The sequence below is a fragment of the Lissotriton helveticus genome, chromosome 3_1 (assembly GCF_964261635.1).
Source record: "Lissotriton helveticus chromosome 3_1, aLisHel1.1, whole genome shotgun sequence".
NCBI classification, from domain to species: domain Eukaryota; kingdom Metazoa; phylum Chordata; class Amphibia; order Caudata; family Salamandridae; genus Lissotriton; species Lissotriton helveticus.
This window is the reverse complement of record NC_136061.1, coordinates 1,037,516,421-1,037,535,811: the sequence shown is the minus strand read 5'-3', so window position 1 is coordinate 1,037,535,811 and position 19,391 is coordinate 1,037,516,421. Positions and strand designations below refer to the sequence as shown.

General features: G+C 39.6%; 1 protein-coding gene across 4 annotated transcripts in view; it reads left to right on the top strand.

Annotated features, from left to right (window-relative positions):
* The window catches only part of DYNC1I2 (dynein cytoplasmic 1 intermediate chain 2), a 459,267-nt gene that overhangs the window by 180,743 nt on the left and 259,133 nt on the right, over window positions 1-19,391 (top strand). For 2 of the 4 annotated variants that reach the window (XM_078681572.1, XM_078681571.1), the window contains exon 5: window positions 18,269-18,328. The exons of the other annotated variants lie outside the window; for them this stretch is intronic. In XM_078681572.1, the coding sequence (XP_078537698.1) occupies window positions 18,269-18,328 (60 nt within the window). The remainder of the gene's footprint in view (window positions 1-18,268; window positions 18,329-19,391) is intronic. 4 annotated transcript variants of the gene reach the window in all.

The following is a 19,391-nucleotide window of genomic DNA, read 5'->3' as shown; positions in this document are numbered from 1 at the left end:
AATGAATATTTAAGGTCTAAAGAAGAATTAATTAAAAGAATGACAAAAGGCATGGAAGCTGTTACAGTTCCAGTAACAATAGGTCCTGTTCAGCCTGTATTTGATCAAAGAGATACAAACAAAAATGGATTAACTATTCCTTTAAATACAGAAATTCAAAAACCTGCTGAAAAATTTTATTCAGACTTGACTGAATTAAACACTTCTAGATCGAGAATGCCTGATTTAACCTTTAATGAGGATTTATCTCCAAAAACACCAATGGGTGCTATGTCAGATGTAGGAAGTCCTGAAGTTAGAGTAACCACACCAAAACTTGATGTGGCCAAATTAAAAGCGAATATAGAAGAATTAATAATTGGAACAATTGGCCCAGATAGTTTAAATTACTATCGAGATGATGAACTACTATTCATTTGCAAAAGTATTCAGTGGAAAACGAAAAATAAATATGATCAATTAGAGGATTTAGCTGCAGAACTTGAAATCGATGTAAGTAAACAAAAGAATTTTGCAAAGCATTACAGATTAGATTTTTCAGAAAGTGACATTGAGAGTTTGAACTCAATGGGAAGAATAGTTCACATTAAAGATTTAATTGTCTATATCAAAAAGCTAGGAGAACTGAACAAATGGAGAGTGAAATGGACCAAAAGGAAGGAAGATGAAAGATTAGAAAAATTGTCAAAACAATTTCCAATGAGAGAAGTTGCAGGTGGAGGATATGTTCATGTCCCATGGTCAAGACAGGACATTCTGTTATTCACAAATGACTTTCCAAAATTAAGAGAGAAACCTGTTGAGTGGTACAGGCAAGTCGATAGATTTATCAAAGTGTCAAAAGTTCTGTGGATTGATTTAGATGGATTTTTTGACATTGTAGTTCCATCTGATCTTTGGACAGAATGTAAAATATCTATTAGTTGGCCAAAAGCAGAACCTGAAAGAATTAAAGAAACAGGTGCCCCAAATCCACTTGTAATGGATTTTTATGAAAAAGTAATTGTTTGGATGAAAAACAAAATTCCACCCAAAGAAGTTGATTGGGTTAAAATAGAAAGAACAGAGCAGGAAACAAAAGAATCAGTTCATTCTTTTTATGAAAGACTACTGTTAATCTTTAAACAATACAGTGGTTATGAAAAATTAGATGAAAAAGACATGAGTCATTTTATCTATAGATTTGTTTATGGATTAAAACCTGAAATTGGAGAAATGATCAGAACTAGTATTGTCGGATGGCAAGCACTATCTATAGATGATATTCTGAGAAAAGCAAAATATTGTAGCGATGAATTAGAAGTAAAGCAGAAGAAGCTGAAGGAGAAAGCCATGTGGGCTCAGGTAAAGGTGGCTGAGCAACAGATTGCCAGCATGGGAAACAAGAACACTAATTTTGTTCAAACTGGAAATGCAAACCAGATACAAGGAAAGTTTAAAGGTAATAATTTCCCAAAGAAATTTAGCCCAAAGATAGAAGAACTGAAACAAAGATTACCTTGTTTTAATTGTGGCGAAATTGGACATTGGAGGGACGAATGTCCTCATCCTCCTAGAAACTCAAAGAATCCCTTATTGAATCCACAGATGCAGAATGGTGTTAACCTGCAGCAACAGCTACAGATGCAACAGGGGTTAAATGAATTTAATATTCAACGACAGTTACAACAACAGCAACAACAACAGGTGAATAATCGTCAAGACCAGTTGCCACAACCACCTTTTCCGAATTGTGGGGGAGTTCAAAAATATAATCCAAACGTGGGATTTCAGGGATGTGAACAGGTAATAAAACCACAAAAACAGCAAAAGCAGCAAAAAGTTCAAATGCAAAATGCTTCACAACAATTTTTATTAACAGAAAGCCAAGACAGTGATTCTGATGATTATTGCTGACGGTGCCCGAGAGAGGAGGAAGAGTGTGTTGTTGGAGCCACTCTTGAGGTTGACCAGTCTGGTCCTTATGTAAACGGGAAAGTTAATGATGTAGACATCACTTTTCTAGTGGACACTGGTGCTACCCGTTCTACTGTTAGATCAGTGGAAATTGAAAACCTACCTCTCTCTGGGGATACCATCCAAGTTGTAGGAGTAAGTAATCAGCAAATTAAAACAGACTTAACTGATCCAGTACCAGTTGAAATTGGAAATTACAGAGACAAACACAGATTTGTGGTTTGTAATAGTAGTCCAGTAAATCTATTAGGTAGAGACATCCTATGTAAAATGAATTGCAGAATATATTGTTCTCCTGAAGGAGTTGAGTTACAAACAATGGAGGAAGATGGTTTGTATAGAATGACAATGATGATGATGGAAGCAGAAGAAACAAAATTGTTTCCTGCATTTGAAGAAAAGGATTTACCTGAAGAGCTAAAAGAAACAGTGAAATCTGAAATATGGGATTTTACTGGAAATGAGATGGGTCTAATGAAAAATGTAGATCCTGTTAAAATTGCATTGAAGCAGGGAATAGAATTTCCAAACACTCCACAGTATAAAATGAAAACAGAGACAATTGAAGGTATTACACCTATAATTGAAAAGTTAATCAAGCAAGGTGTATTAAAAGAAATGAAGAGTAGCTCTTGTAATTCACCAATTATGGGAGTTAAAAAGGCTAACGGAACATTTAGGATCGTACAAGATTTGAGAAAGGTTAATCAAATTGTCATTCCATGTTGTCCTGTGGTTCCAAATCCAGCAGTAATTCTATTTCAGATTCCATATGATGCTGAATGGTACACAGTCATTGACCTTTGCAATGCATTCTTTACTGTTCCTTTACACCCAGACAGTTATGAAATCTTTGCTTTCAGATTCCAAGGTAAGACCCTTGGATGGACAAGAATCCCTCAGGGCTATACAGAAAGTCCTTCAATCTTTAACGAACTGTTAAAAAGATCATTAGAAGATTTAGACTTACCAGGTAGGTCTACGCTAGTGCAGTATATTGATGATTTGTTAATAGCTGCAAAGACAAGAGAAAATTGTGTAACAGACACAATAATTCTGTTAAATCGCCTTGCAGAAGAAGGACATAAAGTGTCCCCAGCAAAACTACAGTTTTGCAAACAAGAAGTAAAATATCTTGGTCACAGAATTGCAAAAGGAAAAAGACAAGTAACTATAGAGAGAATAAAAATGATTCAAGCAATGTTACCGCCAAGAACACAAAGACAGGTCAGAATGTTCCTAGGAATGGTAGGTTACTGTCGACAATGGATAAGTGGATTTTCAGTAATTGCGAAACCACTACAAAGACTGACCAAATCAGATGTAAAGGATCCAATTATTCTCAATGATGCTGAGATGGAATCTTTTGAGAATCTGAAAAAGAGCTTATGCCAAGCTCCTGCTTTGGGTATGCCAAATTATGAGAAAGATTTTGAACTGTATTGTAGTGAGAGAGAAGGATGTGCATTATCTGTGTTAATTCAGAGACATGGAAATTTAAAGAAACCTATTGCATACTTCTCTGCAGTTCTTGATCCAATTGCAAAAGCATTACCAGGTTGTTTAAAAGCTGTTGCAGCTACAAGTATTAGCCTAGAACAAAGTGAAGGAATCATTATGGGATTTCCTGTGAAAGTTTTTGTGCCTCATTCAGTTGAAATATTACTGACAAGAGGTAAGACTCAACATTTAACAAGTAGCAGATTGACAAAGTATGAGAAAATCATACTGGGAGCAGATAATGTTTCGATTTCAAGATGTTTGAATCTGAATCCTTCTACATTACTGCCTGATTCTGAAATTGTTGATGACATTGAGACAGAACATGAATGTTTAGATGTCATGGAATTCTGCACAAAACCAAGAAAAGACATCAAAGACAGACCTTTGCCTGAATCGGATTTTGTCTACTTTGTAGATGGCTCATGCTTAAGATCCGAAGGTGGTGTCTTGAAAGCTTCATACTCAGTTTGTACAGTCGAAGATGTTGAAGAAGCATCATGTCTTGAAGGAGTTCGTTCAGCACAAGTGGCTGAATTGATTGCTTTAATTCGTGCATGTGAAATATCAAAAGATATAAGAGTTACCATCATTACTGATAGTCAGTATGGGTACGGAGTTGTGCATGATTATGGACAACTCTGGTCACAGAGAGGATACATGACATCAACAGGATCACCAATTAAAAATGCAGTTTTCATTAGAAGATTAATTGAAGCAATACAATTGCCAAAAGAAATTGCCATAGTCAAGTGTGCAGCACACACTAGAGGAACTGATTATATTTCCAAGGGAAATGCCTTCGCAGACGAAACAGCAAAGTACTGCGCAAGGAAAAATTATTCTTACAATCGGAATAGAAGTACAGAAACTGATTCAAATTCATTAATGCTAACAACTGTTGTAGAAACATGGAATGAGATTAGAGATTTACAAAACGAAGCAGATGATGAAGAAAAAGACCTATGGTTAAGATCAGATTGTAGACCACGTGATGAAGATGGAGTGTGGGTTTACAAAGATGGCAGAGTAGTTTTACCAAATTGTTTGATTTCTGACATGGCCAGATTATATCATGGTCCTGCACATTTAGGAAGAGATTCTATGGTCAGACTTTTTAGAGAAACATGGTTCAATACAAAATTTAGAACCATTGCAGAATCTTTTTGTCAAAGGTGTTTGTCATGCCAACAAATGAATCCAAACAGAAAATCAGTGGTGGGGACAGGAATAATTGGTCGAGAAGGTGGTCCCTTTACCAGGTTACAAATAGATTTCATTGAAATGCCCTTACACAACTGTTTAAAATATGTACTTGTAATTGTATGCTTATTCTCAAGGTGGGTAGAGGCTTTCCCTACACGACATTGTGATTCAATTACAGTAGCAAAACTAATGCTCAGAGAAATCATCCCAAGGTACGGTTTTCCAGTCACTATTGAGAGTGATGGAGGAAGCCATTTTGATAACAAACTGTTGAAGTTAATTTGTGAAGCTTTGAGCATTGAGCAGAAAATACACTGTGCATACAGACCAGAGGCATCAGGTGTAGTTGAACAAATAAATGGAACTATCAAAAACAAAATTGGAAAAATGTGTCTTGAGACAGGAGTTAAGTGGACTGATGCTCTTCCACTTGTTTTGATGTCATTAAGAAGTACACCAGATAAAAAGACAGGTCTGAGTCCTCATGAAATTTTAATGGGAAGAGTTATGAGGCAAGCTTTTGTACCTGTAGGTAAACTGTTGAGCATAAATGACAGTGCGATTTTGGATTACTGTAAAAGGTTATCTGATATGGTAACTTCTGTGTCTAATCAGGTGGGAACTGAAGCTCAATCAAATGAAAAAGTTTTGACACATGATCTGAGACCTGGAGACTGGGTCAGAACGAAAGTACATCGGAGGAGGAATTGTCTATCTCCTAGATGGCAGAAACCTAGGCAGGTAATCTTGATCACTACTAATGCTGTAAAGTGCAGAGGATTGAAGCGCTGGATTCATCCAAGTCATACTATTCCAATACCAACTCCTGAGAGTTCTGATGTTGAAAGTGATACCACAGATGATTCTGATTCTGAAGCAGAAGACAGAACAGAAGGTGAAGTAATTCCAGATTCTGAAGATCGACAAGAAAGTCGACATCTGGAAACTGTGCCAGTGAATGGAAATCTGACAAGAAAAGACTTAGAAATAATTGAAATAGATTCTGAAGGTGAAGAGAATCTGTTAAAAGGAAAGATAACTGAGGATTCGGTTGTCTATATTGAAGACAAAGAAGCTGAACCAAAAGAAGTTTCAGACCAGGAGAGTATCGAAAGGCAGAGAACAAACTCTGAAGTAAGGAACAAAAATCCGAAATCTGGGAAGCTAGAGGTAATTGAAGAAGAGGAGGAGAACGAATTACCGAGTACCAGTGATGGAAGACAAAGTGAAGTTCCTGAAGGAGTGAAATTGCCGAATAGAGAAGTTCCTGAGTCAATTGAAATTTCAGATTACGAAACTGAAGAAAGTGACGTGGAAGGTGGAAGTGAAAACGGAAAGAAAAGGACTTGGAAGTCAGAATCAAATAATTCTGAACCAAAGAAAAAATACGTGAGAAAAGCAGACTACTGGCCTGGTGGAAGATTGAGAGTGAGATTAATCAAAAAGCCAATAGATCAAGTTGAAGAAATAAGTAGTCAAAAGAGTCCTGGAAAAGAAGTTGGAGTTGGAAGGAAAATCGAAGTGATATCGAGAAAAGGAAAGAGAATAATTAGACCAAACCAGAAATACAAGTCTCCTGAGTGGACTTACTTAGTAATTCCACCTGTTATTGACATATATGATAGTAGTGAAGAAGAAAACGAAATCCAAGAAATTAGTGACAATGATTGAAGTACAGATTTATTAAATTGGCAATAGGCTGAAGAAATCCTGTTAGTTGACACAAGGTCGAAGAAAAACTGTTTAGTAGAAGAGAACTTATGTATGACATAAGGTCGAAGAAATCTTGTTTAGGGTCATAAAAGAAAAATATATTTTAAAAGGGGGGTGTATATAAATTTTAAAATTTATTTTTATTTTTGAGGCTAAAACTAACCTAAAAATGCCTTACGTTAAGGAGAGCACTTCAAAATGTTCTGTTTTTAAGAGATGCTGTAAGATGACTCTGGTGTGTCTGCTCATTTTAGTTCTGCTCTGGTTGGTACTAGCTGTGATTATACCTTTAGAAATGAATAGAGAATTACACAAAGTTAACATAACAAGCAAAGCTCTGGTTAGCCAAACTAAACATAGTGCGTCTGCAAAAGTTATCGATCATCAGCCTAACATTCATCAAGATAAATCAATAGGTGATTTTTCAAGCAATACATTCACAAAGCTTTTGAGTGAATATGTCAAGGTAATGGATGCAAAGGACTGTTATGTATGTGTTAAATTACCCGCTTCTGTTTCTGAGGGAGTAACATATAATATGCTTCCTCTCACTTATGCTGTTACATGTAGTGTATTAACTAGCTTATTTTATCAGACTGGTCGTTTAGAATATTACTATTCAAATTATGATGAGATTTTTGCTAATGTTAAAATTGATAATGCTTTAAATAAACATAAGAGAGCTAAACAAATGAGAGAATATTTCCTTGTTACTAACGAACTCACTTATGAGTATGCTTACAAGAATAATCTAACATGTAAATTAAGTGCTGAAGGAAAGAAATTTTTGAATATGGTTGATGAGAGAAGAGCAATTTATAAGAGAAATGAATTAGTCAAACAGACTAAGTCATCCTTCTGGCAAAAAGAGGATGAGAAACTAAATGGCAAAATGCTTGAAAATATTGCAATTCACATAGACAAACCTGTTGGTGGAAAGCTTTGCATTAGAAGAGATAATACACTTTTTGATAATTATTTTGTAGGTGCAAGCAACTGTGAAGATACTTATCAGATTATGGGAGGTTGGGGATTTAAAGGTGGAAAAGACCCTATCTTTCCTGGAATTTATTTTGTTTGTGGTGACAAAGCTTACTATAACCTTCCAGACCATTGGTATGGAACTTGTTATGTGGGAATTGTTTTTCCTAAAGTGTTTCATGTTGACAGAGATTCAGAAGGATTGTTTAAAATTCATAATTATGTAAATAGAGCTAAAAGAGAAACTTTTACCGAAATTCTGGGAGACATTTTTCAAGCTGTAATACCTTTTGTTGGTATAACCCTAAATGCAGGGAGAATTAGAAAATTGTCCACTATAGTTGATAGATTATCAACTGACACTGCTGATGGATTTCAATTAGTGAATGTTGAAGTTATTGCTATTAGATCCATGGTAATTCAAGATCGTCTTGCTTTAGACATACTCCTAGCAAAAGAGGGAGGAGTCTGTGGCATTTTACATGTCCAACATTGCTGTACATATATACCAGATGAAAGTAAGAATATTGAAATGTATATTAAGAATATTACACAAATGCATTCAGAAATAATTCCTTTAGAAGAAGATGATTTTACTGGGAAACTTTCAAAAAGGTTTCAAGCAATTAAAGACTGGTTTCATAATATTGGAAGTTCAATTCTTGGCAAGATTTTGGCACCTTTGATTATAATAGTATTCATTTTTATTTTGACTAAAATAGGTTGTTTGTTGCATAAAAGAAAGAAACATTTGAGAGAAAAGAAAAGAATCTATAAACTCAGAAAAGAAGAGGAAAGGGAGATCGAGTTACAGGAGTTACATAGAGAGCGTCATGTTAATTGCAAAGATTATGCTGAAACAGACTTTTAGGTTTACTAATACAATTGAATTTGAATCGATTTCTTATAAATTTAGTTTACCAAAATTTTGAGTGCTGGTGTGGTGATTTGTTAATCACCAGATGAGGGAGTTGATGGAGCGAGATAGAAAACAAAATTTTGTTTAAACTCGCAAAGTCATATTTCCATAACATGAATAAAATTATTAATGATTTGTGATATGTCGTGCTAATACAACTTAGATTAAACTTTACACGTGGGGGGATTAACATGTGTGCTCATAAACGTGCATATTTGTTGCATCTTTTTGTTCGTGCAAAATAATAAAATAAATATTGTTTTCGTTTTTGTCATTACTAACTGCTGCAAACTTAAATAAGCATGTGCTTGTTTTGCTTTTCCTTGTCTGCGTAATGTCATTTCTACTATTCTAGGTGCATATGGGTCTCATAGAAAAACGGAGACTGGTAAATATAAACGCTGCTTTATTTGTTTGCAATGGCTAGGTAACATTTTATTAATAGGGTGGGTTAATTAATTAGTAAACCATGGGGTGGATACAGAAGATACTTTAATTCTTACATTAATACTTTTCTTGTGTTTGTTTTATACTAGAAATCATAAGTTGCCTACTTTTGAGGCCTAGCTATTTGAACCGCAAAATAAAAGCTGATCCATAATTCTGCAGAAAGTCACGAGACGCCCATTCTGAATTAAAACGTTTATTGAGGCTGCATTCACAAAGCAAAAACTGATGAGCTGACATCATTCGGTCGGACATGGCCAAGGTCGAAAGTGAACTTTTTGTCAGTCCTTAACTTGGCATCCGCGGAAGTTGCACCGAAAGACTATGGAAGCTGCGAGGATGACTTAATACAAAGTTACAATCGAAGGAAGCCTCTGGCTTCATGTGGAAGAGACAATGGTCTTTGTAAGACATGATTTTGTGGAACTTTTTAAGAAACGGGTGACATGTCACTTGTCACTCTCAGCCAATGGGACGTCGTAGATTTCTGAAAACTTTCCTTTGCCAGTTTAGTTAGCGTAGAAAGGTATAAAAAGTCATGCCCTTAGGGTTGGGCTGGCTGCTGCTTTCTGACTTTCCGATGAGGGTGATGTGCTGCTGGACTTTGCGTGGAGCACGTAAGAATCCTCAAAAATCTTTACTTTAATTTCTGTCTATTTAGCTCAGTTAGGGAAATAAGTTTTAGAAATGCTAAACTTTATATAATTTCTTTTAAATTGATACAATTGCTTAAATTGTATTTTTCTCAATTTCCTTACCGTCATGCTTGCTTTATTGCAAATAAATTTCATTTATAAAACTTACAACTTATATACCATAATTTAGAAAATAAAATCTTACTTTTGACAAACAAGCTGGTCTTGGTTATTCAGAAGTGTAGGTTACCATTAGCTAGATCACGTCGCCTATGGTGGTCGTTTAAATGGTTGGGTTTTATTCTAATGACATTATTCTTTCTGCAAATGTATAAATATGTATATAGTGTGTAGATAATGTGTATATAGATTTATTCTGACCACCTGATTCAGTAGGCCCAAAATATATCAGGTTCATAAATGGGTCCATATTTAGTATAGAATTTTGTTTATAGGTTATGAAGTTGGGTAGCGTAGTTTATGATATATTTTCTATAGCCCGCTGGATCAGGGACCACCATGTAACGTGCACTTTTGAAGTACAAACATCTTACCATAAGCTTTACTGTGACATATTGGTTTATTCAGCAAAGCAAGCTGATTATTAAAATGTATATTTGAAGATTTTGATTATTATTTTGTGAGCTCAAATTTGAGTTCTATATTAGCAGGCATGTAAACATATCTGCTACGTTGTAGACTGTAAATGCAAAGATAAACACTCCTTTTACTGTCCATAAACATTCGTAGATTCAGAGGTCCTACATAAAGACTAATTGTTTATGATGGAGAGCCGCCTTGAACTCTAGCGAAGAAGGCCTTCTTCATTCTTTAGCAAACATGGTACTTGCCTTATAACTAAAGACATCATGTTTAGCATGGAGCTTTAACACCCTTCAGAATCCCATTCCTTTTTTTAAGTCCTCTATGAACTACGTTAGTATCTTAGAATGAAGCCTATGTGATAATATTGGATCCCGGAATCATTAATTAACATTGATTTCTTTGCATATGTTTGAACATTTAAGTCAACATTTATATAATGAATATATAATTTATATAATGAATACCAAAGAAAAAAAGGGATTGTAGAAAAAGCAAGAGTATTTAGAGTGGTGACAGATACCTTGAAGTTTCACTGTGAACTGGTGGTTTAAGGTCTCTCTTTGCAACAGGGGTCAGAGTGTATCACACTGGAAGCCACGCCAACTCTCCGTGATTGGACCTGTTCTTTGTCCATATGGACTACAAAAGGTTCATGCATTGTTTAAAGAGGCTAATAAACACAAGGTTCCTCGTTCTGTCCAATGAAATCCAGACACTGCGGCCTTTGGCAGTGTGCAAAAAAAGAAAGAATTAGCTAAGCCTATGAACAAGATGTAGAGTCTTTTAGACATCTGGAAATTTTGTTGGACGCCACCCATGTACCTTTTGCAACACAAAATGGAAAATGTCAAATCTCTGAATTTTGTTGCCCAGATTGACACAGCATCTCAGGAAATGCCTTTTTTATGTGTTGGGAATGTGGGTTTATGTACGAGTATCATCTTTATTTGCTATCTCCGAGGCTGATTAACAAATTCAGGATGTCTGAAGCTGATATAATCCCCGAACCCTTAGATGGGCCATGTAGATCTTGTTCTACCCCCCTCACTGGGGTTTGATGTCATGCTATGTTAAGGCCAGACCTGGAGGCCTAGGTGATGAAGGTTCTATGTCACTATATAGCAAATCTAAATCAAGCAACTTGACTTCTGGAGTGAGTAAAATATTATGCCCTTAATCTCTCAGATCCTGCTGTGTGATAATTTCCCTCCTGAGGCGGAAGCCGGGAGGTTGTTGTGTTGCACTTCTTTGTGTATTTTAAATCGTAATTCTTGCTTGATTTAATAAGCTTTTTAAACCTTGTTACCATCCCCCCCCATTCCCTCGCTACCTGGGCCACTCTCAGCCGAGTGCAGGCGCTGAGTCGTCCGGTCCCGGGCAGGCGAAGCTACACAGCGGCCATATTGGGTGGGTGGAAGCGCTCTGACGCTGTCTAGTTGACGCATAAAAGGGGACGGACATGTCTCCGCACAGCGGACGCGACCAGCGGACGTGCCGGACCTGTGCCGGAGTCGTGCCAGAGCCCTGCCCGTCTGCGCCCGTCGGTGCCAAGGATGCGCCGGGGGCCGGAACGGCTGGACCCATAGACACCTATGGGCAGGTCAGCCCCCTTTACACCTTACGGATGTTACTTTCACTTAAACCTCCTGGAAAAACCTGCCACCACATGCTTAGGTGTGGCGCCGCGGCCAGGGCGACTGACGCTGGATCCTGGGGATCAGGGTTCGATCCCCGGCTCCGGCGGCAGGTTAGCCCAGCACCATGTGACTCTGGGCAATAGCTCGCTTAATCTTCCCGACGGCCCCCAGCGCCTAGAGACCCTTACGGGTGATTGTGCGCTTTACAAATGTGGATTATTATTATTATTATTATTATTACCCCCGAAATGCTTCTAGATTCTCCCAGGTGTCAGTGCCTTGGGAGAGGTACCTGCTCCATCCCCTCGTCCCTCGCTACAAACGATCGGGGTTAGGTAATCACGAGCTTCCCCCGCAGACTAAGGATTCTGGGTTCCTTATCAATGCCCGGTCCTTGGTCAAAAATAACTTTGCCTTCAGAGACTTTATCTCTGATAGAAGCCCCGCCTGGACATTTGTCACTGAGACCTGGGCCTCTGAATCCTCTGGACCGGAACTCCTGAATGCTATACCAGAAGGATACTCCCTGGCCAGAATGGATAGGGTGGGTCGGAGGGGAGGGGGATTGGGAATCATACATTGAACCTCTATAAAATGCCGCATCGAACATTTGCCTTCAGCCTCTTTTCAGGCTATGTATTTTGCCCTCAACCCCGCCCCCACCGTCTCCTTTGTGGGAATCTTGATTTACAGGCCCCCGGGCCCCAGGGCCAGCTTTAACCTTGACCTTCAAAAATGCTGGAACCCTATATAGATAGGCCAAATCTAACTATCCTGGGGGATTTCAATTTTCATTTGGAGAATGACACTTCCACGGATTCTATCCACCTGTTGGACTCCATGGCCTCTTGTGGGTGAACACAAAGAGTTATGGGGCCTACTCATTCTGCTGGACACACGTTGGACAGTGTCTTCTCCAATGACCCCAGATTAAGGATAGGGATCCCCCTCCCTCTATCCTGGTCAGACCACATGACCGTTCCGTTTGATTTTTTTACCCCTCATTCCACCGCTGCGCTGGGAGATCCTAGCAGATGGGAATTAAAGAGAAACCTTCGGGGGATAAATAATGAAACTCTAGCCCCACTATTGTCCTGCCCCATGACCTCTTCACCTAAAGGCACCGACATGGGTGCTCTAGACCTTCACAATGCCATCTCTAAGGCCGTCGATACTCTGGCCCCGCTTAAGCAGCATTATTCCGCAAGGAAACGTCCCACAGCACCCTGGTATCCAGACACGCTTAGATTACTCAGGCAGGGCTGTAGGAAGCAGGAGAGGCTTTGGAGGCTCCACCTCGACCCCCTTGAAAAAGATAATCACAAAAGACTTCTCAAGGAGTATAAAACCGCAGTGTTGGCGGCAAAGAAATCCCACTTTGCCAAAATCACCACCTCACTTAGCTCTCCTCGGGAACTATTCAAAATCGTGGATTCCCTGTGTGCCCTTCAATCTCCCACCCCCATTGCTGCCTCACAGGATCTCAGCGACCAAATCTCCACCTTTTTCCATGTGAAAATTATGGATATTCATTCAGGTCTAGAAGCCCTCAACAATGATCTAGGGCCCCCCTCCGACATGGTGGCACCCTCTGTAGATATGATCTCCGTTAGACCTCAGGGTTGCTACTTTACCAACTTTCCCTTGTTAACCTTAGAACAACTTAACTTGCACCTGGATGCCCTTAAGTCGGGATCGCCTCTTGACCCCTGCCCTCTTGAAATTTTTAAAGAGTGCAGAGACGTCCTACTCCCTCCCTTCCTGGAGGTCATCAATCCGGCAATCCACGAGGGTGTCTAGCCGGAGCTATGGAAATTAGCCATTGTCAAACCCCTTCTTAAGAAACCCACGCTAGACCCAGGGACCCTCAAGAATTTTCGCCCTATTTCCTTGCTCCCTGCTCCTGCGAAAATGTTAGAAGCCCACTTAAACACCCATCTGAGCACTTTCTTAGAACACGCCAGCCTTATTGACCCATCCCAACACGGTTTTCGGAAGGCACACAGCACCGAGTCCGCCCTCACAGTTGTCACTAACAACATACGTGCTGAGGTCGACAGTGGCCAGACTACTCTGCTGGTCCTGCTCGACCTTACAGCCGCCTTTGACACCCTATCCCCTTCCATCTTGGCCATGCGTCTTGGGGAGATAGGAGTGGAGGGACCCGCGCTTAGCCTTTTAACATCTTTTCTGGCTCAACGCGAACAGAGGGTCAAGCTCAAGCTGGGCAACTATCTTTCCCCCATCAAGCCTGTGCAGTGTGGGGTCCCTCAGGGCTCGTCCCTGAGCCCCACGCTCTTTAACCCCTACCGCGCTACCGCGTTTTCCCGCTGTGCGCTGAAAAAAAAATGGCTTGTTTATGACAAAGCCAGCTCGTCATCCGCGTAGCGCAAGTAACGCCCATGACGAGCTGGCTTTGTCATCAGCACTGAAGGGGTTAATATTTATGTAACACCATTGGCCAGGTTGGTCAGATCCTTTGGTCTGGAAGTCGTATCTTACGCTGACGACACCCAGATCATGGTCTCCATTTTGCAAACCACTGACATCACTGCCCTTAATTTTAGAGCCTGTATGGAAGCAGTTGGGAATTGGATGGTGAGAAATTAATTTAAGTTAAACGGGGAGAAAACAGAGGTGCTCATTTTCGGAGGCAAGCAGGAGACCTGGTCTATTGACTGGTGGCCTTCTGCTCTAGGTGCCTGCCCCACGCCCTCTCAATCTGCCTGGAATTTGGGTGTAATCTTTGACTCTTAGCTTTCCTTTGATAAACAGGTTAGCAGGACTGCCTCAACCTGCTGTGGGGTTCTGCGAATCCTAAAGAAAATCGCTAACTATCTGTTGATCGAAGCCCCTAAACAGGTCACGGTGGCCCTCATAACCTCAAGACTAGATTATTGTAATGTACTCTATCTAGGAATTAATAAGCAACTTGTCCACCGTCTCCAGATTATACAAAATGCGGCCGCAAGGTTCGTTGTTGACTCTCCGAGGCGTTCATCAGGCTCCTCCATCAGGAAAAGTTTGCACTGGCTCCCCATGCAAGCAAGGATTGAATTTAAGGCCTTGTGCCTTACTCACTGTGCCCTGCATGGACTTGGGGCAGAGGATATTAGTTCTCTTGTGTCCCGTCATATCCCCGGCAGGGCCGTGCGCTCAGCAAATAAAAATCTCCTTGCCTTTCCCAGAAGTGCTAAAGCAAGGTGCGGCAGGAGGGCCTTTTCCTCCCTCGTTCCAAGGATTTGGAACTCCCTCCCAGTGGAGCTCAAGGCTCAATCCTCCTTTCTCCTTTTCCGAAAGGCCCTGACGACCTGGCTCTTCAGTAAATTCTATTTCTAGTCTGCACGCCCCACCCCCCCTCCCCTCCCCTCCACACAGATTTTTCCATCCTCAGCGCCTTGACGCCTACGGGCTAAGTTGCGCTATACAAGTATCTTATCATCATCATCATCATCAGTCGTTTGGTAAATCTTTAATAGAATATCCATTTTCTACCAAGAACTAATTTCAGTGGATAATAATTTAATTTATTTTCATTGTGGTATTACTAAAAGTCAGTACGCTCAGGTTTGTGAGCTGTTTAATGCTTCTTAACATTATCCAGTGTAGGTATATTGTATAGGTTGAAATGTAAGCATCTCCTTTGGGACTGAAACACAATCTTTATGCCACCCTCCCCAAAAAATAGACTTGGCCAATAGAGGGTGGATTGACAGTAATTCATATCAAAATTTCTACTACTTGTGATGTGAAAGAAAGATCAAACTAAATATACTGAAGCGTCCCCCTGACAGTATAAGGATATTCTCTACAATCACTGGAGACCTATATGTTACAGGTAAGAATTTTTCTCAAAGAAATACCGTAATAAAAACAGTACCTAGGGCTAAAGAAACAAGTTGACAACACAGACCGTCAGCCTAACTGCATTATTTGGTGCGTTCCATTATCAACATTCTCACTAACTCTAAAATGCTTCAGTATGAACCTGCTCTTTGAAATAGTTATAAACAGCTCAATATTCACTAACAATCTGCTTGCTTTTTTCCCCTAATGTTTTCTGTGGTACCTGTTGCTGTCCATTTATTACCATGTCCACAGTAGCTAATGCCCAAAATGTACATTTTGTGTTTCATAGTTTTGGGCGGGTGGGTTCCTTTTATACAGTGCTTTATGCTCCTGTTCAAAGACTTGAATTGAATATTGAGTTTATTTCTTTATTTTTTAAATGTGAGAAGTTCTCTCTGAAGAGCTGTGCTGGTATGTTTATAAATTGAGTTATATTTCGGCCGTAGTATGGCTTCACCTTACTATTTTTTACAACTGTATACTGTACTTTATAATGGTGGTCAAAGAACCCTTAGGTAAATGTTCTTCTTTACCTGCATATTAAATACATTTTACTATGTTTGCTTCTCTTTATGAAATTTGGGAACACACAAACTCCAAGATCTCAACAATCCAACGCGTGCTCCTCATGCTTATGAAATATATATTGCTTTCAGAAGCGATTGAAGACAATCCACTTGCCTAAACCATAAAGAACAAATTGCCTTGTAGTATATAAAAGCAGTAATTAAACATGCACGGGTCAAGCATTTATACGAGTGCCCTATGCATACATGTTACTGATCATGGGAAAAAATCATTTTCTATGGGGAACGGTCCTTGCATAACTCCGCCGTAGTAAAGAGCTGTACGTGTCCCAACCGTTGCCGAAAAGTGCCACATGGAAGAAGGCACATATACTGACATGTTAATGCAGTGTTCACCGGTGACAGGCAGAAGCATACACAACAGTTTAAAATATTGATAAGTGTATTCTACTGCGATATGTCATTGTATGTTTGTATATGTGCGAGTACTTGCCTTCATCGGATGATCAGTTGCACATGATAAGCCATGGTTCACATCATACATAGTTCTGTTGCCATGGATCTCTAGAGTGGCACCTTTACCCTTCTTCCAGTGATTGATTCATTCTAGTGGAACGCCCTCAGCCATCACTATACAATAGTGCAAATATTTCCTTCTAAAATATAGCACACTCCACAAAGTGAATTGCATCTTTTTAAAGTAGAATGTGCCATTCGAATTCAGTGCAGAGATCGGCCTTTTTATGGAGCATTAATGACCACAAGACCGTTAACAAACTGGTGCCAGTGATGAGACCTCCTAGCGCTCGAGCATGCCTGCATGGCCCTATGAAATGATGCGGCAAATGTTTCAATCAGCACCTTTATTCTTTAAGAATGGGTGCTGGTCCAAGTTCTACCTTCTATCTCCTATCTGCCTCGTACATTACAAAGACATTTCCTGCTGCAGAGTTGGGACTTCATTTGGACAGGACTGGAAACCAAATTCAGCCCTGGCAAAAATATTCAAACCAGCCCCACACTGCAGGAGGCCGGTACTAGAATGGAGCCATGGAAGCCATGGTTGGTTCATAGCAGCGCTTCTGCCTTCCAAGCACCAGGAAAACGCAGCATGGAAAAATGGCCAGCCTGAAAAAATGGCCAGCCAGCCCTAGATTTCGTGCCCTACTATTGTAAAATCCACAGAGTGTGATATTATGTTGTGCTAAATGGCTGACGCTGTATCCATCTTCTTTTTCACACACTGATGCACACTCTTTCATGATAGTATTTTCTTAGCATTTGCCTTAACATTTCCAGTATAAATCATAAAATAAATGTTTAATCATACCCAACGAGTATTGCAAAACATGGTTCTAAGCTTGTCTATTTGTGTGGTGGTTTCTACTTGGTGCAACGCTACCTTCCATGCACATTATGCCAACTCTAATACAAGTCAGGAATTCAACTCTTGTACCACACAATAAATTGAATGCAAACACATGAAATTGTCCATTTTTGAAATATTTTCGACTCCTGTTTAAGAGCGCTTTGGGACCAGAGAAGATAGGTGCACAATAATTCGCTAAGCCGGATGATTGTTTTAAACTTGATTATTTTATTCATAAACACGTTTTAATTCACTTGTTCAGTCTTTTAATGCTAAACTGGTGCACGAGAATAAAAAAGTACTGCACAGCTAACCACCCCTCAGCTGCCATGTATTTCGTATTGAGCTGCCACCTCTGCTAGGACATCTCATTCACATTTTAACTTCTTGGTTTCCCATCAAATGACACTTGTGTGCCCCAGGCAGTGTTTAACCTATAATTACTGCAGTGTCACAGCGTGGAAACTCGAGCAGTCCCACATCCCGGTGGACATCTCCAGTGCTGCCTTGCAAAAAGCTTTATGTGTTGACTTATTTCCTGTGCCAATTGGACGATTTCCTGCACACATTTAACGCTTTGGGCACTATTGGAGTACCTTTGCTCCTAAAGACCTAATCTGCTGTTAGCTGCAAATATTTCAAGATATCCTGCCTCGCTGTACCTGTTAAATGTAGATTGTTGTCAAAGAAAACCTTAGCCTATAAAGTCTTAATTGGGTCCAAATTGAATGCTAGCAGTTGAAAACGCACTCATGTTTCTTTTCACTAATTGCATGGATTTTATCATTGAATGCTCTCAAAGCTGTTCTGACTAACAATACAATGTTTTTATTCGCCTGAAAACTTTAACGATTTTACATGTTTGCTTTGCTAACTTCTGGCCTTTCTTGCTAACGCTGCCTGGTTGTTTTGCAACCAATTAGGACTCTGCACTGGGATACTGACCCGTCAGTTCTTCAGCTTCACTCTGATTCCGATTTGGGGTACTGCATGGATTTATTACATTTATCTCTTTTTATGTATATATGTGAATGCGTCCGTGATTGCGAAAATATGCATGTATTACATGTCAGAATAATGTTTTCAGTTCAGTTGTATGAAAAATTTGTTTTTGATGCACGCTTTTTTAGAAAAACAGCCAAACCGCATTTTTACCTTTATTTACTTCCAACAACTTTTTTACTGTTATTGTTTTATCTTTGTTTTTTTTTGTATTTACACTTTTCTTGGAGCAGGGATCAAGGGTGTTGGGCTGCTTTCATGGATCCGGATTGACACGAACCCCATATTTTTTCTAGATCATGCACATTACACATAGTTTCTCATGATGACACATTTTCTTATTTGAAATATAGATTTCGGTAGTTTGTATTTGCCCATTAAAACTACGAAACAAAAGCACGGTTTCTTTTATATACACCGTGGTAGAAGTGGAGAATTGAGTTGTTCCGAACACAAATGCACTGGCTAGTGTTGTGAGGATGTACCATTCCTCCAAAGAAAATAGAATTATTGTCACGCATTCTCTCACCCTATTTCGTTTGGTTCATGACAATCAGCATATAGAAATTGGGAAAAAAAGATTGAAATCATCGACAGTTTTCCAGCATTCAGCTGCAAGACCGATCAAGCCAACCAGTATACAGGAACACATATCCACAGACCTGTATGACACTTTCTCTGGCAACACTTCAAGTCACACTGCACCATTACATACATATGCCTTGAAGAGAAGGTTGTGTGCAGAAACTGAACAAACGACCTTGCAGAAAAGTCTACCTTCTCACCTAGAACAGGCAGGCATATTATCCCACAGAGTACTCTTTCTTCATGGGCACACTCTCCAAATTCTTGAAAAATAATTCTGCGCGACTCTCGCTTTCTCTTTCACATAAACAGACACACACATCCTCTATTTTTCTCTGTCTGCCACTGACTCCACACCTCCTCCTTGTGAAACGCTCATCTGGTCTCGTTTGATCTTGTTTGCTAGCATACGATGGGCTTCAGTTCCAAAGCTAACATAAAAGCTTACCTTTCCAAGAC